The sequence below is a fragment of the Archocentrus centrarchus genome, chromosome 3, assembly GCF_007364275.1.
Source record: "Archocentrus centrarchus isolate MPI-CPG fArcCen1 chromosome 3, fArcCen1, whole genome shotgun sequence".
Classification (NCBI taxonomy): Eukaryota; Metazoa; Chordata; class Actinopteri; order Cichliformes; family Cichlidae; genus Archocentrus; species Archocentrus centrarchus.
Window position 1 is genome coordinate 24,187,070 of NC_044348.1, and position 24,765 is coordinate 24,211,834.

The 24,765-nt window shown below is 39.4% G+C and overlaps 2 protein-coding genes across 2 annotated transcripts in view; one reads left to right on the forward strand and one right to left on the reverse strand.

Annotated features, from left to right (window-relative positions):
• Positions 1-14,417, reverse strand: part of nfatc3a (nuclear factor of activated T cells 3a) — a 62,115-nt gene extending 47,698 nt beyond the window's left edge. The window contains exon 1 of the mRNA XM_030721505.1: positions 13,823-14,417. Within this exon, the coding sequence (XP_030577365.1) occupies positions 13,823-13,913 (91 nt within the window). The 5' untranslated portion in view covers positions 13,914-14,417. The remainder of the gene's footprint in view (positions 1-13,822) is intronic.
• A 7,079-nt stretch (positions 14,418-21,496) lies between these two features.
• On the forward strand, positions 21,497-24,021 carry ddx28 (DEAD (Asp-Glu-Ala-Asp) box polypeptide 28). Its single transcript, XM_030724982.1, has one exon. It carries the CDS (start codon positions 21,689-21,691, stop codon positions 23,372-23,374), a length of 1,686 nt encoding a protein of 561 aa, XP_030580842.1. The 5' UTR covers positions 21,497-21,688; the 3' UTR covers positions 23,375-24,021.
• Positions 24,022-24,765: the final 744 nt, after the last annotated feature.

Here is a 24,765-nt window from a genome sequence, read left to right on the forward strand (position 1 = left end):
CTAAGTGAGCACCTAAACATGACTGTCTCGACCTGACCGTAGCATCACAGAACTCCAGCTAGTCTTGGATAGCTGGCTTCAATTAGTGCGGTGAACTAGACACAGCTGGATGATGCCATTCATCTCCTGTCACGCACCGCATGCTTGCAGACAACCTCATGCATCTCAGTTTTTTATATCAATTTTTTCAGTTGAAGTTCTGCAAAATTAACTTTTAAAAATATAAGACTTTAGTTTTAATAACTGCATTTTTCTGTAGTCAATGAGTAAAATTCAAATAATTTTGCTCTCAATACTACCAAAACACTTTGGATTTTTGTCATAAGTGACCACCCCTACATGTAAACACACATTTTTGAGTAAACAGCTTCATCCTTTATGTCAAAATGAATGTTCAAATTTACCCTTTAACTTTGCTACTCCTAAAAACCTGTTTTATTTTGTGTGTTTTTTAATGTCTGTGTGCATGTAATGACAAAACCCAGCCAATGGTACATGCATGTATTGGTTTTCAGTGGAGCAGGAGAGCTGGCTGCCTGATGGCCTGCAATAACCCAGAGCAGATAACATCAGAGGCTACTGCTAGCAGGGGTGACATTTAAACAATCTGTCAGAGCTGACTGTGCATGTGCCTGAAAAAGTCAACTAGGGAGAGGGAGCATGAGATGGAAGAGGGAGAGGAAAGAACACAGCAAGCGAGAACAAAACACAGAGAAAAGGAGAACGCAGAAGAGGCATAGTGTGAGAGGAGAACTACAAAGCAGATAGCGATAAAGAGACAGAAGAGTTAGCATTTGCACACTACAATTGCACAAGGCACTAGATTCTTCAAACAAGGCCTTTTATTTTGTACATGGTTTGTTTCTGGATTATCCAAAACACATCCTTAATGTGTCCACCTACACCTGCAGGCCTTGACCCACCTTAGCACAAAAGTTAATTACACAATTGCAGCAGCAGAACCACTTAGAAGAACCACAATAGAAGAAATGATGAGGATATGATCTGAGTGTTGTACTCTCAAGCAAAAGGTCCACCAGCCCTGTGTTAGGGGGAGCCTTCTAACATCCATGTTATTATTTATCATGCTTGGAATCAGGCCAAAAAAAAAAAAATCAAGGAGCAAACAGGAAGACAACAATTTCCCTTTCAAAAAGCACAAATGGAAGGGGTTATATATCCAGATAGAACCCAAAACCTAGAAACCCTTCCTTTACATCTTTTTCAAAGATCTAGAAGGTTATACCTGTTTTGAATACCAACCCAAATTGTGCCTTATTTTTTTAAGCTTTATAAATACACAATCTATAAAATACATCTTTTATTTCAAATGATCACCACCAGATATAATATTTACCCCACTTTGTGTGTCAGTGTGTACCATCACCTTTTAACAATACTAAAATAATTCTTCATATAATAGTGTATACACCATGCTTTTTAATAGCAAAGCCAGAGCCAAATTGTGCTAAGTTAAAAATGTTACTATTGATTTTTGGCCCAAGGTATCATAATTTTACATAACAATCAGATAAGTGATTATAGTACTACAATCTCTATTCATAATTGGTTTGCAAATCACTTTTAGTCCATTTGTCAGTCCACATGGTCTGAATTCCAAATTTTTACCCATCTAGTAGAGTGTACTCAGCTACATGGCTATTGAAAATTTAACCAATAAAAATCAAAGTTTTAAACTGACTCCAGAAGTCTTCCTTTTTGTCAGCTTCAAGTAGTTTTCTTGATTATCCTATGTAAAGTGTGTTACCATAAGATAATCATTTGCTCCTGATAACTTGTTCTAGACCTGATCATTTGAAACATAACAGAAGAAACAGGAGAAATTGCATGAAGTAGAGCAGCCATTACGCGACACTAACAGAAATATGGCTTTGAGGAACTGCCTAAAATAAAGCGAGATCTTTGTGCAGTAAGCCACACCTCGTGATAAAAGGGGACAGAAGAAAGACGGGAAAAAATAAAATCATATGCAGGAGTACGACAGCTTTTTTCTCTGGTGTAACGCAGCCTCTGACATGTTGATACAGTGCAGCCAGTGGTAGCTTCAGTTACACTAAATTTAAACTAGACAGATGCCACACATAGTTACTCATGCCTCACCCCGGGAAACAAACGTCTCATTCATCACACATGGTGCTAGGACCCTCTTAAATGAGCACAGTTAGGGGGCACCCACGTGGTGATCTTACTCCACATGTTGACCTCACAAATGACTGATGTTTGACCTCTATTTTCATAGAAATATCACTACCTGTAGGTTAAAAAAAACATTACCAATTGTATTTTGTTTAAACCGTAATACCTGCAAAGTCTACAGAACAAAGACTTGACTTTCTTAAAAAAAAAAATAAAAACTTTGATCAAAAAGCTTAAAATTTAAATGAATTTTTTTTTTAAATGTGTTAAATTAAAAATGCCCCAGGCTCAATTAACATAGTTGCAATGAGACAATGCATACTATCCGAAAAATGAATTGATGAACATATTTTAAAACTTCTCCAGGTTAACCAAAAATACATCTTCTGCCATTATCTAGACAAAGTTTAATTTATTTCTAACAAACTTCATGACACCAATTATTGTGATGACAGCTGTCTGAGTAACCATTAGTCTAGACAAATACAAACTAGAAACATACCTGGACAGAATCTGAGAATGCTGGCACACACTCACCTGACATAGTGGCACACAGCATTTTTGCACTTCTCTGTTCCTTAAGATCACAAAGTGTTTGAGCAGTAAAAAGTTGAAGGTTGGAGGGACGAGAGGGGTTCTCTCGTTCTAAGTACGGACGAGTCACTAGAACCTGCCGCCTGCCCTCTGCCACTCTCTTTGGGAGCTCAAAATAGTCCACCATGAGAGCGATGTAATTTCAGTCTTTCCCACGACAAGGACCGAAAGGATCGTGCTCTTGGTTCACAGAAGCTCAACAATGACAACAACATATACAAGGGCAAAAAAGCTTTCTCCACTAGCTGCTCCCAGTCTGATCATTTCATTATGATAGAGATGTGACTTGGCATGTCCTCATATCTAAGCATGACACGCACAATCCTACAGGTACAAAACGTGTCACAGCCCATTAACAGAACAAACCTGACTAGTCAAAGTGGCTGTGGTGACTGCTGGCATCTGGAGATTTCATTAGCCTAGATCAGTCTCTCTGATGTCACTGGTGGTCTCTTTCATATCCTGAGAAAACAGCGAGAGGCCTCAGTTGTCCCCGCGGCGGGTCTACTATTCACCGTGCTGGTATGTCAGCTACCAGCAAACCACAAAAAACTTCTTTCAATGTGTGAGATAAGAAAATACACAGAAAAATAGCCAACACATGTGGAACATAAAGAAAAAAAGAAACAGAGGAAAGGTTCAGGCAAAGTGAATGGGTGGCAAAACTGCTGTTCGTGATCAGCAGCAGCTAGAGAGTGTGTGCCCCTCTCTCCTTTCATTTCACCCAGCCATCTGAAGCCCACATGGCATGTCTGGGCAGACAGCCAGACACCTCCGCACTGGATCTACTACTCTGCCACCCATAAAGGGCACTTCTTCTCTCTGCCTCATATCACCTCTAACACCCAATGAGGCCACTGCGTAATCATGACCTACATAACCCAATACTCACCAATATATATTTTTTAATCACTTCACACTACAGTCTCCCATACACATCCCATAAGATGTGTGGTTTTATTCTTATATGTGAAAAAGAGTCACAATGTTCTCCAACTACTAGCATGCTTACCCTATTTGATACTATAGAAAAAATATGTTTTAAGCCATTGTCTGTCACAGGTGACACCATCAGACGCAAGTCCCTTATACGGCCACTTTCAGTTGTTTTACAATGATGGTTTGTTTGTTTTTGTTTTTTGGACTACCTAAAATAATAAAAACAAAGAACAAAAGCAAAAATTAAAGTGAAACACCAGACAAATGAAAATGTCATCTTATTTGCCAAGAGACTGATATCAGCCAAAAACAGCGCTATTTGGACACACCTGTGCATTTGCTACTGTTTATGAAAAATTTAAAGCTGGTTAATTTTTTCAAAACTTTACACGGAACAGGGTATTATGCATATATCATACATCAATTTTATTTCTGTAATTGAGAGATATGGTACACCCTGGAGAGCAGGCCAGTTTGTCGCATGACAGAATGAAAAATACACTGGTACCAGATTGAAACTGGAAAAAGCTGAATTGGTCAATCCTTGTGCAGAACTATACTGGTTAGCAGGGCTTTCATCTTACTGCCTGCCTTCATTCTTTACAAATTCCCATCACAGAGAGAGACAGGAGTGCTGCCATGTGTCTGGGCTACTGGCTGCATAACAGCTTAGAACCATAGTGAGTAGAGTAGGGGGGGGTGACTCCTCTGGCTGCAAGATTTCCAGTTATATAGAAGACTATAGGCTTTTACACACTGGATGCATTGCAAAAAAATGACACGAAATTCTAAATCTTTGGGATGTGAACTTGTTGTGTAACCTACATACACACTGGAACCAGAAGACACTGCGTTTTTGCGAATAATTCGTCCTCATAAAACGCACTGTGAAAAAAAATGCAGTCAACATAAAGCGATGACGTAATGAGGTCGTGATGTTTCTAAACAAGCGAAGGAAGAAACAGAGATTCTGAGTTCATCCAACTCTCACGAGAAAGCGGCAGCAGCAGCGAGAGTTTCATGGTTTGATCCCGGAGATGAAGCTGCACCACGGCCGCTTTCGTGCATATTTCAGAATGTCAGTGAGCAGTTTGAGCTCTTGTTGAAAGAGTTGGGACCACATCTGAGGAGGCAGAGGAATAAATTTAGTGGCTCGTTTGACCCAGAGAATTCATCCTTTGAAATGACGCGGTCAGTGTAAACGGCTGTGTTGAGAACTAGGGCTGCAACAATTAGTCGACATTGTCGACAATAATCGACAATAAAAATAGTTAACGACGAATTTAATTGTCGATGGTCGTTTATTATTACTGGTGATTTTTTTTTAACGTAGTGAGACATCTTCCTGTCCATCTATCTCTGGCAAGCTTCACACATGCGCAATCCGGGTGTTAAGTGATGACGTAGAATTCCATTTCCTGGTCCAAACTGTCACGTGATCAATTTTCCGCAATGCTGTGTCCCTGGTTGTTTTAACTCGGAAAAAAAAAAAAAACACTCAGCTGTGATTTTACCGATGAGAAAGAGAAGCGGAAATGGCTGCAGTTGATGAGGTATGTTACGATCATCTTTAATAGTGAACAGTCATTGGTTATACCATTGCTGTTTATTTTGAAGCATTTGGACCCAGAAATGACGTCAGACTTAAAGACCGGATAGCATTCAGCGGCACGTTTAGTGATGGGGATTGTTGGGTTTGCTGCAGCTTCTTCCATGTTGTAAATGATCACACACTTTTTAGTCTCTTGACTCCTTTATTCTTAACTTCATCACAGCTCTGGAAATGTGCTCAGTAGCCATGGTTGTAAACGTTCACACTGCGTACACTTTTCATCACTGCCGTAAAAAAAAAAAAAAAAGATCACAACAAGGTCGTAAAACAAAGTAAAGGAAAAAACATCACAGTTTGTGCGGGAAGTTCTATTCTCCACACAGGATATATCAAAACAAAAGTGCTCACCAAAATAAAACCTTAGTGTCTAACGGGAGAATTGAGAACAGAACTTAACAGGAATACTGGTTAAACTGTGCCAACTTTGTTTTACAGGGACGAAAAAGTACTATATACATTTTTTTTTAATGGTTGGAAAAATGGACCGTTAGTTATATCAGCAGCAAACCTGATTAAAAGTTTTGAATGAAGTATGTGTTTACTACCACATTTTAAATAACCTTATGCTAAATGTAAAAGCTGATAGCTAAAAAGTGCCATTTCATAATTGTGATTAATAATCCGATTAGTCGACTAATCACTTCAATAGTCGATGACTAATCGACTATCAAAATAGTCGTCAGTTGCAGCCCTATTGAGAACAGGTGAGTCTGAAAAATATTTTTGAATGCATGAAATATTTGTACGTATTTTATGCGTCCGTATTTTATACGTATTTTACTTAATGTCAATTGTCATTCACAAGTCATGAGTGAAATAATGTGCAATTTCCTCATTTTCTTGGTCAGCTTAAGGTTTCATCACAGGACTTTACAAACCAGTAGGTGAAATCATGAGGGCTACATACACCTTACAGTTGGGGGTGTAGCTCAGGAGGTAGAGCAGGTCACCTACTAATTGAAAGGCTGGTGGTTTGATTCCTCGCCTTGGTCAAGATACTGAACTCCAAGTTGCTCTCAGATGCAACTGTCGGAGAATAAATGAATGTGTGTGCATGTTAGAAAGCACTTAGCCATAGAAAGAAGTGCTTGTATGAATGTGTGTGAATGGGTGAATGGTTGTACAACATATATCTTTGATAACTTTAAAAGCAAGAATTGATCTTGGATTTCCTTGTCTCGTTAGTAATTATGATTGACTACAATTGGTAGTTTCTCTCTGCCAGCATAAAAAGGATTTGTCTGATAGCTTTCATTACATTGCCCAATACTCAGAACAATGGGAAAGTCTAAAGAACTCGAAGATCTAAGAAAGAGAACTGCAGATTTACACAAGCTGAGAAGGTCTCTTGGAGACATTTTAAACGATCTGCAGATGCCAAGAGAATTGGTTCAGACAACTGTAGGTTAAGTACAAGTTATTTGGATGTGTCACCACTTTGCAAAGGTCTGGAAGAAGACCCAAACTGTCACCTCCAGATGAGAGGAGATATGTTAGGATGTTCAGGAACAACCCAGGAAACACCAAGGCTCAAGCATGCCATGAACTGGAAACCGCTGGAACACCATCCTCACTGTCCACAGTGAAGCAAAGCAAGAACAAAGCCCCTGTTACAAAATCAACACCTTCAAGCTCGACTGAAATTTGCAGCTGCCCACACGGACAAGCCAAATTCCTTCTAGAGAAAAGTTTTATGATCAGACAAGTTTTTGGTGATCACTTTCAGAGCCCTCCATGGTAGGGGTGTGCGATATATATCGTCTACGATAATATCGTAATTGCCGTGTTAATGATGTGCGAGCTGACATTATTGAGTATGCTAATTGGGGGGGGGGGACAACAATCAAACACCTCGACTCCATGCTTTCACTACTTTATGCTTTTATAGGCTGCTGCGCGTGCGCATCGAGAGCTCCCATACTGTGCGCTAGCATAGCTGCCTGAACAACACACCTAAAGCTGGAAATGAGTGAACACACTGCGCCAGGGGAGGAAATTCAGACATCGCTAGCCTCGCAGTCTACCCCTTAATTCTTAGGCGAGGAGGTGGTTTGCAGTTTGCAGACTTTGTAAGAAAACGGATAGCTTGGCAATGAACCTTTTCCATCATCAGCGAGTATGACGAATATGAAAAGTTTCAGGAAACGGTCATCCAAGACAAACCACGACTAGCGGGATAAACAGGAAAATAATTAAAGGATGGATGTTAATATCCTTTAAGTTAAAGTAGGTATGTTACAATCACTGCGTCATAACCCAGCGACGTTCTCAGAGCTCACCTGTTTGGAGCCTCGGATAATACGCTGAAGCAGTCTTGCGAAAAAAGCTGGCTTCTGATCAGATGAGGGTGTGTAGTTTATGTGATTTATTTTGCTATAATGTAGGGGGAATCCCCCTGGACAGCCTCTTTTTTTATTTATTTATTTATTTTTTTTTCCATTCTGTCAAACAATTGCTTTTGAAAAACTCGCCCAAGTTTTTCTATTTACATTTGTCATGCCCAGGACACTTGAAAAAGAGATTTTAATCTCAATGCGTTTTTCCTGGTTAAATAAAGGTTAAATAAAATAAAAAACAATATTTTTTACCAGCTTGCACTTCTTATATGAACACATTTTTAAATAATGCAAAATATTGTTTATTATCGTTATCGAGAAAATTACAGAAAATATAGAGATATTTTTTTGTCAATATTGCACACCCCTACTCCATAGTCAGATGCTCCCATATATCATTGAGCTGCCTCAACCATTCATAATATCTAGATCTCTGAGATCTGCTGATCAGTATTTGCTGGTTGTACCTAGATTCAGGTTAAAGGTAAAAGGTGCCTGTGCTTTTGAGGTTGTGGCCCCCTAAGTTGTAGAACTCAATTCCACTGGATTTAAGATCTATGGACACTGTTGATACCTTTAAAATGAAACAGAACACCCACCTGCAGGCTTACTTTTATTTTGTTATGTATATTTTATTGTTTTATTTATTTTGCATTTTATTCTGTATTGTAAAGCACTTTGTGAATTCTGTTCTTGTAAAGCAATATATAAATATCTTTACTTACAAGGCAAAGATTGGGCTATGAGCACAGGGCCCACTAGAGGACACTGGGCCCTCAGGCCACCCTCCTGAAGTCTATTTCTGATTGTTTGATCAGAAGAGTCACACCATTGGCCTACTAGAGGTCATTTTGTAGGGCTCTCACAGTGCTCATCCTAGTCCTCCTTGCACAAAGGAGCAGATACTAGTCCTGTTGATGGGTTAAGGACCTTCTACGGCCCTGTCCAGATCCCCTAGAGTAACTACCTGTCTGGAATTTCCTCTGTTCTCTGGAGACTGTGCTGGGAGACAGAGTAAACCTTCAGGCAATGGCACATATTGATGTACCATCCTGGAGGAGTTGGACTACCTGTGCAACCTCTGTGATGTTTAAAAAAAAAAAAAAAAAAAAGATATAATCATTGGTTTACATATTTATTAATCTGGTTCCACTGCACAAGCATGTAAAACTAAATTAATAGTTTACATATTTTTTAGCAAACTTATATTCAGATACTGATATACTGTACGGCTGCAACTATCTATTATTTTAGTAATTGAGTATTCTATCGATTATTCCATCAATTACTTGAGTAACCGGATAAGAAATACTTTTTTCATATTAACAGTTCATCTGCATATTTTAATTTCCATACTGCAGTTTTCGCTGTGTGAAACAAACAGCGGTGGATGGAGCAGCTACAAAGTTCTCTTTTCTTCACTTGCTGATCAGGTGGTTGATGAAGGACCTCCAGCTATTTTCCAGTAAACGTTTAATGGGGGCAAAGCTTCTTTTGGACGCTAGAAAAATGTTTACTTTCGCTCCACCTGAGCTCACCATCTTTATAATGGCTCCATCTCTTTGCACGTGTGTAGACAGACTGCATGTAAAACAGCTGCCTGCTGCTGTTGTGTTATCAGAGTTTTTGTTGAAAAACTGGGGGCTGCAAGAGCGTAATGTTGTAATGCTTTGTATTCACATTCTCCTAAATACGTTTCTACTGCAGGCCTATTTTTTGCCACTAACCAGGGATTAAAGTATAAAATCTAATGCCTGATCCACACTCCAGTCCAGTAGGTGGCAGTAATGCAGCTCTAAGCTGGATTGCCCACTGCCATTAAACCCACAATAAGTAGACGATGACAACGGAAAACTTTCATGCTGCTAATGTGGGTGAAACCCTCCACATACACAGAGATACCTGAGCACTGCAGAGTTTAAACGAAGCATCAAAGCAACAAATTTGCTTCGAGGATTTTTTTTATAATCGAATTATTCGAGTTACTCGAGGAATCGTTGCAACCCTAATATACAGTCTGTATGAACAGTGATAAAAACACAGGCTTATCATTTTATTAATTCTGCCACACTACATAGTTGTGCAAAACTAGATTAACTGTTTGTTAAATACCCTACCAAAGAAAATTTAAGTCTATTTTTGGAGCTGCTTGTTTTTTTTTTGGACAGGACAGCGAAGATAGGAAATTAAGGGGGGAAAAGAGCAGGGGAATATAGCAAAGGTCCAGCCCTCCGCCATTAAGCTGATGACTCAGCAGCTAAAGGCATTTTTGCCCATGTGCACTCTACCATAAGCCATGAGGTTGCCCCTAAACAAGACTTTCATTATTGTTTTTTACAAAAATGTATTTGTTTTGTCCACAAATAAAATAGTTGTTTAGCCTCTATTTTAAAGCAATACTCTCGAGCTCTAGTTCAGCTGCTTCAAGGAGGGAATTGTTCTTTTATTCAGCCACACATAATCAGGGGAAAACCCTTACAGTAAGTGTGCCCAATGCCTTTGAATAGAACAGTGGAATATTTCACCTCAAAGAAGTGACAGTTTCCTGAGCAACGAGAAAACACAGAGAGCAGGAGACAGACACTCAAACAAGCAGACAAAGAGGAGCAGAAAAAAAAGACAGATGGAGAGGTGTGGTATACACTACTACACCATTACAAAGACTTTTAATTGTATTCACAAACATACACGCAAACAAACCAGTTGCACTGAGAGTTAGGCCCACAACAAGCCCACATTCACAAGTCAGCTCCGTGTAAGAATAAGGTGAAAACAAAGATGCACAGATTTGTCAGAACCATGAACATCTTTGGTTCACCGCCTGTTATGCAGCTGCTATAACATATATAGAAAAAAATATGGTGCTATTGCTTTATTTTTATTTTGGAATACCTTACCTCTCCTTTTTATAACACTTAGATAAAAGATCTCAAGAACTGATTTCTTGGGTAAAAATGGTACAATTACAACACAGTGTCATGTAACAATAAGATACTCACACTAAAGGTTCCTCAGGTTGTTATAAAAAAACAAGCCCTAACTTGAGCTTTGGCATGAAGTGCACAACTCCCTGTTATACACTCCAGTTATTAATTTGGACAAGCATGCCCCACCCACCCCCCATTTTTTTGGCCAAGTCATACAGTCCGGACCAGATTAAAACCACTTGCACAGTGGTGCTTTATTCCTACACTTATTCCAAATGCAGTTTTTCCCCTTGCACCATCTCCAAATCAAACTCTTTTTTTCCCCCCTGAATCAAAGGAAAAATTTATTTAAGACTGCACAAGCCAAACCCTCATGGACTCATTACTTTACCCAAATTTCATGAAAAGGATACATCTGGAGCATTTACTGGTGCCAGTGATTTAAGCCCCCCCCCCCCCCCCCCCCCCCCCCAAAAAAAAACAAAAAACGACAAGGCTGAATGCAAACATTAAAAAAGACAAATTACATTAATTTATTAGCAGATTTATATTAATTTCATAACCTTTATTATCATTTGGGCTATGTACCTTTTCACACATAACTGAAATTATTTCAACTGAGTAAGTAATCCACCATCACACAAGTGCCGATGCTGTTTTTAGCAATGTCAGATAACCTTTTTTCTGCAGCTACTTAAGCAACTAAATATTTCTTAATTCACTGCAACGTGACCTGAGTCAAGACCAGGGAATGCTAATATTTGTTGTAGACATCTGCAAATTGATGCTTTGTGACCTTGTGTCTCAATTTTTTTAACTTAATATTTTATTCTTTTCAAGGTTCTATAATTATTAAAAAAAAAAACACATACACACACACACACACACACAAATTAGGAGTTACTTCTGATCAATGCTGGCAAACGCACACACTAGAGCTGCAACACCCTCTTGCCAGTTTTCTGCAGCTGGCGAATCCTTGAAATCTGTTCTGGTATTTTGTCACCTCAAGCAACAAGAATTAAATAGGAAAAACAGATAAATCTGATCGTCTGTATTATATTAAATCCCAGCAAACAACTTTGCCAATTGACACTTGGCCAAACATTGCGCTTATGCAGAAATTACCTAGTGTGAACAAAATGAAAACACGCCATAAGCAGCCAATTTACTGTCTCAAAATATTTGGTATATTTGGTACCAGTCAACTATCATGCATTCCTTCAAAGCAAAAATATTCTCTACTGATAGAAATTAAATGTAGCTTGGCATGTTTATTTCCTCTTTGTTATTACAGTAATAATATAAGTAATACTATTAGATAATAAGCTTAAATAAATCCATTACTATAACTGTAACCATGTCACACAGATTATGCATAAAAAAAGATAATCTACTTAGAACATGTGAAATATTCAAATCTATACCAGTCATTTTTCAATGAAGGCAACAACTGGAAATGTTTGTTTTTTTAAAAAAAATAATTTTAGACAAAATGTGTGCGTTCTTTAAAGATGGATACCAACTGCTCCATGATGCTAGTATACCCAAAAGTTTGATTAATCCAAAATTTCTGTCCCAAACAGCTTCTGCCTATCACTTATTATTTATACTGTTACCTAATACAATTTTGATAACTTATAAATTTGTTATTACTAATGAATAAACCCATTGCATAAGCTATTTAGTTCACTCCTTCTCTATGAGACATTTCTGTCCAAGAAAGTATATGAATAATGAGTTGCTGGTTTTTTTTTGTTTGTTTGTTTTTTAAAGAGTGGCCGCCAAGGTTTGTCCTTTTTGTTAGGCATTTGCACCTTTGCAAGAAGGCTGGGGGTGGGGGGTGGGGGGTGTAATAGTGTGATGCTACAAAAGGTTTTTGCTTTGATTGAAATCCAAAGAATGCACAAAATACACCTGAGAGCACAAGACTATTGTTTTTACATTTTCTTTTTACTTGTAAAAATGTAAAAATTGCATGGCCAAAAAAGAGCATTAACTTGTTTTTAAGTAAATGTATGAAGCATCAATAAAAGACCTACTATTTGTGACACTGAGCACAGCTACGATGTATAACCCATAAACAGCGAACTAATTTACACATCATGGGTGTGTAAACTTCTTCAAAGCTTCGTCTTGAAACCTATTAAACTTGTGACAAACTTGACAAACTTTCACAGATTTAAATTTGCTTGTATTAGCTAGAGGCTTTTTTCAAAAACACCATTACTTCCAGAGGCCCAGTATGGAATCCCTTTTGTACCAAACAGCAAAAAATAAGTAGCCTCCATGCCATGAGGTGTGAAACGATCCAAACAAAGTTTTTCCTGGAATTTGTCAAGTTACAACGCTGAGGGCCACCTCACCTCTGGTAGTGTAAGGTAGTGTTTGGATTCACTAAAGCATGCCCCACACTGAAAATAAAATAAAAATGATCTAAATGTATTTTCCCTTTATTATTTTTACAATATTTTTTTCTTTGTAAATTACACATCTGTATACATTTCTATTAGTTTATTTATGTCTTTTAAGCATACTAAGTAGACAACATAAGATCTGTGCACTTTGCATTTTTAAATATCAATTACTGATATGCCTGTGATGTAATTAAATAAATAATAATACTTTATTTTTTTTTAAGTGTGTAATAAGTATTGTTTGTACCAAAGATTATGTTTGCAGTCAGTTATTGTTTGGATATATCTGGACTCCCTTTTCATTTATTCTGTAAACAATTTGGGAATAAAAGTTTTGACAACATTACCATGTGCTACTTTTGCAGAATTGTGCCCAATGACATTCAAGATCTATAAGATTCTCAGTCATACTTCACATATGAACTAAACTATAAAGCTCCCGCAGCCAGCCCAGACCTCAGAGCCGGTTAACAGTTCAGACTGTCTGTTGGAGAAAAAAAAACTGTAGGGGACATTTACAAGTTCAAACTTTCGCTGTTAAAGCAACCAAAGGCAATAAGAGCACTCCTGCTAGTTGCTATGTTAGCATGACAAGCTAATGACAGCTGGTGATGTACGCACGGGTTTGGTACTGAAAAGGCATGTAATATTTAAATATCTCAATCTGAGAGAGAGAGAGTGAAAAAACATTAAGGCTTATGTGGTATGAGGGTGCATCTGAAAGACGCCAGACTAAGTGAAAGTAGCAGTAGATACTGAGTAACTTCTGTTACACGACAAGTGCCGTAAGTTTACTACTAGTATAAAACATGCCACTGGGAACAGTGGAAACACACTGACCTGCAGGGCCTAACGGCTGCTGCTGCCCTTCCTCTCCGAATATCAGTCTGAAGTCCAGCTCCTCATTCCCGGGGCAGTTTGCAGTAGTCATCGGGTTTGACAGCTTGGGTTTTACCCCGCCACTCGACCGTCGACCGCTGGAACAATTTACGCTATATCCTAAAGTGTCACAACATTTACCGACTGCCACGGCGGACGCCAAACTTCAACTTTTGTTCATTGAATTCACGAGCTTTCGGAACCTTTATCCCCCCCCACCCCCCTTGCCTCCTCCTTTCGTCTGACAAATCCAAAAATGCAGGTCGCTGGTCTCCTCTTCCTCCGGCAGTTAACGAGTGAAATTCTGGCTTCAACTTCAGAGAAAGTCGGCTGCCCCCTCTGTCTCTCCCCGCCTCACTACTTCTTTCTGTCTCCCGACCTTTCGTCAGCGGCAAATAAGTGTTTCCCCGCGTTTAATGTTTGCTGTGAAACCGTTGAACTGTCACAATAAATTCACCGTTCATCTGCCTCTCTTTCCCTCTATGTCTCTCTCCTCCTCCTATCTGTTCCTCTATCTCTCCGCGGAGGTCCTATCCCAACTTTTACTTACCCCGCGTGACAAGGCAGTTCCAGCGATGACGTCAGCAGACACAACACAACACAGGGCGCGCGCACGCAGGCACAAACACACACACACACACACAGCTCCTTGGCTGCTATGGACTTAACAGTTATTAATTTATTAACCTGCTTGAATACCGAAAATATATTACCATTGTTTTATTGAAAATTTTCTTTTGTTTATGCGTTTATTCATAATTTATTAGTTCCTTTGTTCTTTGTTGTGGGTGAACTCTAGTTATAAAAGTGTTGCCATTTCACATTTATGTAAAGGGGTAGGTGTAGTAAGTTAAAGTTTCATGCCATACCTTTTTGTTCTGTAATTTGTGCTCTTCCACTTCAATTCAGCTCTTGTTTGTCAACACTGATTTTGGGGGGCATTTTGATTGTTGTTGGCATTTTAAACAAAAAAACCCCCAAATTTTATAAAAATTGCAATTATTATTTTTATTGCCTTCAGATATACAAATTGGTGTTTGAAGAAATGCACATAACAATGCATACAACAATGGACAATAGGGGAAAGATTTACCTAAAAATATTTACTTTTATGTTTTGTGGTCTCGCCCCAAACCAGACGGCACAAAATTTTGAAACGTTTTGACCTTGCGACAACTAGGTCTTACAGCCACTTTGCTCTATTTAATTGGTCCTTCACTCTCTTCCAACTGCCACCCATTAGATTACATCAATTGCACCTGCCCTCAACCCTCCCTCTTTGTGTGGTTCTAATCCAAGCCAGGATTGATAAGTAAGTATAATGACTTGCTGCACTTTTTACCTTTAGATCCCTCAAGCCTGTCAGTTCGAAAACCCATTAATTTCTAATCAGACAATTTAGGCTTGTGAATGAGAGGAGCAGACAACTTGACTGGAGCTTTTGCTGTGATTTGGCATGTAGGTGGTGCTGACTGAATAGTCTCTCCTGCACAGAACTGTTCAAATTGCTGGGGGTTTTTTTGTTTGTTTGTTTCCAGAAACACGTGTTATTTTATCCTCTTATCTATTCAATTCAGTTTTATGTATATAGCGCCAAATCACACCAGTCACCAGCAACTATGTATTGCATTTGATGGGACTTGGTGGATTTTCCATACTGTAGCACTGTAATAAGAATGCATCCAAAGAAAAGTGGTTGAAAATACGAGCATGACCAGTCAAAGAGAAATCATTTGGATAGGTGCTTTCCTCTGTTCTTCTAACCCATCAGTCTGCTCAGGATAATCTTTACAGGGTATGTAACACAGAGGCTGGTAAACTCTAAAGCTGTAATGGTCTCTTTTAGACATTTGTTTTAGTATCCACTTATTTCCTGCTTTCACTCTGTTGGAGACATTAGTACAAACTAGTTATACACAAGTCTTTTTCATCTCTTTATAAATTTGGCAACAGTCGGTCATATTCAAATCTGCATTGTCACCCCTCCTACTTACACACGCACACACACACAGATCACATGCACAACTGCAGCTGATCAAGAGAATCCAGAAAGCTTCTAATGTTTCATCAAAGGTTTTGCAACACTGAGAAGCACAGTTATTCAACACCTTTTTATTATATGCATTACTGCTACGGCTTTTTCTTTTTTATGATCAACTTGCAGTAAAGTAAATGATATATATCTATTGGGAGGGGTCTGTATTTTTAAAAAAATTGCTTCACCGAAAGAACATTTTGATATAATCCCTCTGCATGTGCAGAAGTCAACACCATCTTACTTTTCTGACACAGACACATGTATACCTATGCAAGAAGCATGTGGGCGTACAGACAAGCACTCTGTTCTCAAATGCATCTGAAAGCATCAATATCACATTTCCTGTGGTCTTTATTTCAAAACAAAAGCACAAAATTTAACCCCTTTCTAATTATATGACATTTTACGAACTGATTCTCTCCCAGCAGACATTTGTTCGGCTTAGTTTTCTCTGGCTTGGTTTGATTGCAGTCAATGCCCTCCAGAGTTCCAAAGATACATTTTCAAATGTTTTTCTAAACTCTTTCACCCGTTAATGTTATGCTACATTTTCAAACTACACGTTAAAGTAAACATATGCATAGAAAGAGGAAAAAAAATGCCTCTTTCTGATAGATGCATACTTACTTAAATAAAAGAAGCTATTTTGAAGACCACGCTACGCAGCAGCAAATGTAATTACTGTGAATGTGTCACATTCATGTATATAAATTGCAGTATACGTTCAATTATGCATAGAAGTCACTATATGAATCTTAAGGCTTTTTTTTTTTTCAGCCTTAGCAATGAAAAGAGGAACCAAGCAAATTTAAAACAACTGCATATATTTTGTTGTTGTTTGTTTGGAATGATTTTTTAATAGCAGGATTTAGAAAAAAATCTGCCTTAAAAATGTAAAATAAAATTATAGCAGTACTTTGGTCAATTACAATAACTACAGCACCGACTATAAGAAGGAATGAAAAAAGAATGAAGATAACTTTGGTTGAAATTGACCATTGTATATATTATTATAATAATATTAGAGTTGCATAATCTGTTATAAAATGGTTATGCTGTCATGTTGCAATTATGACTTGAATGAACTTTCTCCTGTGCAGCAGTCATGTCTCCAGACCCACCCGGCTCTAATTCAGGTTACCTGCATCTCTTATCTTCGCAGATGACCTTTGAAGGGAGAAGATAAAGAAAACAAATCGTGTAGGAGGCTGTAGATGTGGTTTGTGATATTATGTTCTTGTAAAGAAAGTTATGAAGGAAGAAAAAAAGCAGCATCTGCCCCCACACTGGTCCTGTTTCAGAGGTGTCATTCTTTCAAGGATCGGGGTTTGCACACACTGCAGAAATGCAATGCAGCACCATGGCAGCGCGTGCAATGTTCACCAAATGTCAACGAATATCAAACTGTGTGCAGCTCTATATCAGTATGTCAGCTGATAAGGATTTAAAAGCTCATGGTGATGATGGAAGGTGTAAAAAAGAAATAAAAGGTTATTCATGCTTTCAAATGTTTGAATGCAGTTTCGGTAATTCTGTGTGCAATTTGTATTTTTGAATTTTCATGTAGTAGATTTATAGACTAGAAGCAATATTTGCCATGTAGAAAAGGTGGATCTATGATGAATAGGGTCCATAAAACAAACTGTAGTACAGACACAATATGCTTTTTTTTTCATGTGTCATTGTGAAAGAAACGGGTAGACTTGAAAAACAGTGCAAGCACTTGTTGTCATTGCTCTGATTAGGATTCCAGTTGACTTGAAATCTTCCTTGAAGTTTTATGCTGCCCTCTTTTGTTCAGTCTGTGAAATTGAATATTGACTTTTGATTAGTGAGTCGCACAGTTCAGCCTCTCATCAAACATAGATTGAGCACAAAACCTTGTATATATGGGGAATTTACTTTATTTAAATGTTTGCCTGCAGTGATGTGCTTCATTGAATAAATTCACATGAAGTAGTACATAGACTAACACATACCCAGCTTAGCTCTTTCATACTTTGGGTACAGCAGCAGTTACAGGGATTCCTGCTGCCAGAGCATTGGTTTGACCAACATGTGACAGAGGCTCTAATACTGAAAGTGTGTGTGATGTTCTGAAACTACACTAAATCAATCAATGAGCTGATTCATTGAGCACATGTTGAGGGTAGTTGATGTGCGATCAATGCTAGATGTGACAGCAGCACTGATGCAGACAGCTGTTTTTTTGTTGTTTTTTTTTTATGCACAGTGTATAACTATCCTTGTCATGTGTCAAAATGCAGGAATAAAAACATTCCCATTAGACAACTGGAAAGAGGCAGGGTGAAACAGCAGAGGCTTGTGCCCCCTATTTGGACCCTCTCTAGATGCATGCCTATGGAGATTAGTCTCCTTTTTTTTTAAGCTTACACACCAGCAGTAAAGCAACAATGGATTACCCCCTACTCCTTTTTCCAAAAAAAGAATTCCAGGACACACACACACACACACACACACACACACACACACACACACACACACACACACACACACACACACACACACACACACACACACAGACACACAAAATTACATTTAAGCTGTTAAGTTGTCCCTCCTGGTCACACACAGTATCTAGAACAAGCATGGCTCATGCCATGTTCTTACAAAATAAAACTTTTCTAATCTTGAACAAATCAGTAAATGCATACATAATCAGGCTTGTTGGGTGCTTAGTTTTGGGTTCAGTAGTTCAAGACAGCTGAAAATGGTAGTCGCTCTTACCTTAAGTCTAATTTGGACAAACAGCCTTTTTTTTTTTTTTTTCAAGGGATCAGTATGTGGGGCTTCTTGCCATCACATGCACTGGTTTCTTACTGGGACCATTTTAAACTCATACTAAAACACTCATGATGATGAGTGAGCTTCTGCTTCTTGCTTTCTGTTTCTTTTGATGCATTATACACTCACTGACAACTTTCTTAAATACAGCAGTTTGATTCTTTAACACAAATATCTAATCAGCCGATCACATGTCCATCCCTTTTTGACCACAGTTCTGATGGGTGTTTCCAGCAGGATAACACACCGTGTCACAGAGCAAAACAAATCATTTCAAACTGGTTTCTTGAACATGACAATGAGTTCACTGCATTCAAATGCCCTCCACAGTCACCAGATCTCAATCCAATAGATCACTTTTTAGCGGGGGAGGGAAATTGTGCACATTGTGACAAGTTTTTACAATTTGGCATGATCAAAAGGTAGGGACAAAAGGTTTTTAAAAACCACTGCATACAAATGGAAGTGGCCTCCTGGTGGCCACTCAGTAATGACCTTAAAAATGGATTTCATATAACAAAAAACCTAGGAAAAGTGGTATCACACGAGGTTCTACTGGTAACAGGTGCTGAGATGTGCTATTTTCCTTTTTTTAATGGTGACTGTATTGGATTATTTGCATATCAGCCACCAGGTGGCCACCTCAACTTGTATGCAGTGGCTTTTGAAAACCTTATGTCCATACCTAAGGTCCTGCCAAATTACAAAAACTTACACAATTCTTATCAATTTTTCTGAATTCCCTCCCCTCTATTTGGGATGTGGTGGAAAGGGAGAGTTGCATCATGGTTGTGTAGCTGACAAATCTGCAGCAACTGTGTGATGCCATCGTGTCAATATGGACCAAAATCTCTGAGGAATGTTTCCATCACCTTGTTGAAGCTGTACCGTGAAAAATTAAGACAGTTCTGAAAAGACAAACGGGGGTCCCATCCAGTACCGGCAGGGTGTACTGGATGGGACCCCAGTGACTGGTGAGAGTAGTTCGTAGTTGGTATCTTGTGCATGTGTTCTTTCTGTATGTTCTTGCTCAGTAATGACTTCTTTGTTTTGCTTTTATTGCATATTGTTACATTGCCCTTCTACAAATAACCCATTATATATATCTGTCTTTTATACCTATCATTATATCTCTGTCTATATACTAAGGGACTACCATCCACTTGTCATCAGTGGTGCTGAGGTGGAAAGAGTGGACACTTTCAAATACCTGGGAGTGACCATCTCACAGGACCTGTCCTGGACTCATCATATAAACATCACTGTGAAGAAGGCCAGACAGCGTCTCTACCTCCTCAGGCGGCTGAGAGACTTCAAGCTCCCACTCAAGGTGCTCAGGAACTTTTACACCTGCACCATCGAGAGCATCATGCGTGGGAGCATCACCACCTGGATGGGAAACTGCACCAAGCAGGACTTCATGGCCCTAAAAAGGGTGGTTCGTTCAGCTGAACGGACCATCAGAACCACCCTCCCCAACCTGCAGGACATTTACACCAAGCAGTGCAGGCTGAGGGCCATGAAGATCCTAAAACAGCCCAGCCACCCCGGACACTCTCTCTTCTCCCTGCTCCCATCAGGCCGGCGTTACCGCTGCCTGAGGACTAAGACTGAAAGGTCGAAGAAGAGTTTTTACCCACAAGCCATCCGTCTGCTCAACTCTGAGCCCTAACTGGACCATTATTGCACAATGTAAATATTATAATTTATAATCTATAATTCCACGTAAAAGTGTGTATAGTATATAGAGGATAGTGTATGGTGTGAATTACTTTTTTATTCTTATTCTTCTTATTTATATGTGTGTGTATATATGGTTGCAGGTACAAAATACATTTCACTGTGCATTGTACTGTGTATAACTGCGCATGTGACGAATAAACACTATCTTAATCTATCTTAATCTTAAAAGTAGACATCATGCTGTGGTTATCACTCCTACAAATGGTGTTTGGTAAAGGACTAGAACTCAAAGTCATGTGGGCTGTTATTGACAGTCACTAGTGTAATCTATTACAGTTTCTTACATTACTATATACAGCAGGCTGTGGTGAATGCCCAACTCAGGAATCAGATGAGTGATTTACCATTGTAACAGCCACACAGTGAATACGTCAAAATGAATGTAGCAATCAGGTAGAATTCGTTTCTTTGGATGCTCAGCTGGTTTTACTAGATATATTCATTATTGTTTTAATGTCAGTATGTATATTTAATTATAAATATACCTTTTAAACTTGATTATATCAGGGTTTTCTGATTTTTCTTTCCTCTCCTCTCTTTTCACAAAAAAAAAAATCTCATCCATCCATTTTCTTCCAGTTAACCAGTTCAGTGTCACCAGGGGTCAGAACCTATTCTAGGCAGAGCTAGGTGGACAAGTTGCTAGTCTATCACAGGGCTAACGTAGACAACCATTCACTCTTACAGCCATCTTAGAGTCACCAGTTAACCTGGTGATTCTAAGAAGCTTCAAAGAAGATTCTAAGAAGCTGCGCAAGCACAGGGGGAACATGCAGACCCCACAAGAAGGGACTAGTGGAATTGAACCCAGGACCCTCTTACTGTGAGGTAACAGTGCGTTCTATATCATCTATCTATCTGGGAAACTGTTTAAACTTTTTCCTGATTATTGTTAACATAAGTGACATTACCCTTTGTACCGTTTAAACTGATAACTAAATTGTTGTATACTGCCAATTTTTTTTAATGGGGGGTGGGGGGTGGAGGGACGTTGGGACATAACATCATCACGTCACGCCCACTGACATCATCAGTACTCGCCAGGAAAGCATGGGGAGCTTACCGTCAAGAGGGTGCTGATAGACTTACGGAGTTTTTTTATTTTTGTTTTTAACATTTATGTTCATAAATTTGAGGAAAGCTTAATCTTATTTAACTCCATGCTTGTGTGGTTCAGCTACACTGCTTCATCTTGTCAGCTGACTATTGGACACTAGCGAGCCGCCGGTTTAATATTTAAAATGCAGACTGTGAAGGTCGGCCATTTGGCTTTGGTTGCGTCGAGGGCTCTCGGCTCAAGAAGACTGTATTGTTGTGAGTTTCTTAAAGTGTCGGCTTCCTGTCGGTCTCTCGGCCAAACTCGCTTCTGTCAGGCAGGAACGGAGACCGCGGTCATCCGTTTTCCCCGGTACTTGCAGAGGCGCGTTGAAAGCGTGAAGCAAACTCGGGGCAAAAACAAGATCAACACCATCAAAGCTGGAAAGCTCCTCATCCAGAGCAAGAACCCTGTTCTGAACCAGTCTGCCGGCTACATCCTAGGAAAGTTCGAGCAGCCTCCTCTTTGCTCTAAAGGATGGAAACATAACAAATCATTCGGTGACTATTTCACCATCAACAATATCAAGGCTGTTGGACCTTACTTTGCTGAAAACGGGAAAGAAGATGCTGGAGAGAAACCACTAGCTACGTTTAATAATTTCCACATCTGCAAGAAGCTGGTGGAAACTTTAGAGAGTCTCAGTATTAAACATCCCACCACTGTGCAGCTGCAGACCATCCCCAAAGTCATGAGAGGTCACAACGTACTTTGTGCTGCGGAGACCGGGAGTGGGAAGACGCTGAGTTATCTCCTACCTGTTGTTCACACGCTGCAGGCTGATAAGGAGTCGGCGAATTACGGTGAGAGTGCACACAAGATTCGCACTGTGGTTCTTGTGCCTTCAAGAGAGCTGGCAGAGCAAGTGGCAGCTGTGTCCAGGGCTCTGTGTGCTCCATTTGGTTTCATTACAAGGACCGTGGGAGGAGGACGAGGTGTGGGACACATCAAGACAGTCTTCAGGAGGGATCATCCTGATATTTTAGTGGCTACACCAGGTGCGCTGGTCAAGGCGCTGCGGCGGCGTTGTCTGGATTTGAGTGAACTGAGGTTCTTTGTGGTAGATGAGGCTGACACGATGTTTGACCCCAGCTTTTCTGATATGCTGGAGAGCATTCTGCTCCACATCAACGTTGCTAGAGATCCCAAGGAAACACGTGGCCTGGGTCATAAAGCACAGCTCCTGGTGGTAGGGGCAACCTTTCCAGGCGGTGTCGGTGACGTGCTTCACAAGGTAACGGATCTTGGTAAAATTGTGGTTATCAAGAGCAGGATGCTGCACTTTCTTATGCTCCATGTCAAACAGACTTTCCTTAAGGTAAAGGGTGCTGACAAAATCCTAGAACTCCACCAAGCTCTAAAGCTGCTGCAACAAGACAAAGGTGGGGGTGCAGTTCTGGTTTTCTGCAACAAGTCCTCCACTGTCAACTGGATTGGATACTCACTTGAAGAGATGGGGGTCAAGCATGCACGTCTGCAAGGGGAGATGCCTGCCGCTGTGCGTGCGGGAATCTTCCACTCCTTCCAGAAGGGCAATGTAGATGTGCTGGTATGCACCGACATTGCCTCACGTGGCCTGGACACATCTAGAGTGCGCTTGGTGGTCAACTACGACTTCCCAGAATCACACACGGACTACATCCACCGAGCAGGCAGAGTAGGGAGAGCAGGTGGGGTAGGGGATGGGGAGGTGCTCAGCTTTGTCACTCATCCCTGGGATGTGGAGCTAGTGCAGAAGATTGAGACAGCTGCACGCAGGAGAACTAGTTTGCCAGGCATGGAATCTGCCATACATGAACCAAAGCCCAGAGTATTAAATGAAGAGGAATAGATATTTTGTGTGTTTGTAATTTAAATGGAAAACATGAAACAGATTCTGAGCAAGATTTATTCAAAATGTAGCTGCAGTTAAAACAATACAGAAGGCTGTTACTGCTACACCCATGTTTCTGAGCCATCTGTGACTTACAAAGGTTGGTGTGGGTTTTTTTTTTTTTTTTTTAAAGGGGAATTTTTTTTTTCTGGAAAACAATTCAAAAATAGTTTTTGTTTATTTCTAAGTCAGTGGTTCTCAAACTTCTACACTGTAGAGCCACTGCAGGTGGGACAACCAGGGGAAAAAATAGGTTGAATGAATATGAAAATAAGAGTCTGGTGATGCTGTTACACTGACCTTTATATAAAATTCAACTTGGACCCTTTTTTATTATTAATGAATGTTTTAAAATTGTGGAGTAATGTGTGCATACTTTCTTCAGTTTTTTGGAGTCAGGTGTGCCAGAAGAAGATTGAGAACATTAAAACATTCCCACCATGGATAATTTGAAAGGAAGACAATTGGAAATCTTACCAGTTTTCCCTGGTTATAACCTGGAATACCTTGTTAAGCACAGATTTAAGGGGAATTTGGGATTTGCCCAAATTGTGTGTACTTCACGACTGAATTTATTTTTCTGTAATATACAAAATATTGTTAAAAGTTTTATCTCGTGATTAAAATTTTTTTTTTTGTTTGTACAGATACAGACTTTATTGCATGTATTTCTATTAACTGATGGCAGTATTTAAAACCTAAAATCACATTCCTCTTCCGTTGTATCGGCTACCGTTAACAAGCATAATAGATCTAAGTTTTCCTGAATCTGATATTTCAGCCTCAAACCCACTCAAAACATCTAAAACACAAACAAAACACACTTTTGTTGCTTCATTCTTTAATCTAATTTATGATATATGTACTGCATGTATTTTGCCATAAGATGGCAGCATTTGGCTGATTTTAGTTTATATGCATGCTTATCGGGCCTAAAGGTGACTGCATGCATAGAGGAAACATTTATGTATTTATTTTGCTTTCAGCTCATTGCAATTAACTCAGCACAGTGTTAATAGCATATTAAATGCCCACCTAGCAGTCTGTTGCAATTCCCTGTATCTTGTTTTGCAGTATAGATGCACTTAATCCAAGTAAAAGTGCCACAGCCAGATAGCTCTTATTGTGGTGGGTCTGCTATGCTTGAAAGGATTTTTCCCCTTCTCTTCCGTGCCTGTGGGTCCTTGATGAAAGCAAAATGACAACATGAAAATATCCCAGAATTAATTACAAAAAGAGCGCTCTTATTCTAAAGTTAAAACTTGTTCAGTGACCCTGGTGTTATGGGAACTAGTTTGGTGTTTGAATTGTATGAATCATGAACAATGACACAAACCTTTCCACCTGAA

Bases quoted from the DNA above. Each gene is read 5' to 3' on its own strand.
- ddx28 (XM_030724982.1), top strand. From the start codon at position 21,689: ATGCAGACTGTGAAGGTCGGCCATTTGGCTTTGGTTGCGTCGAGGGCT.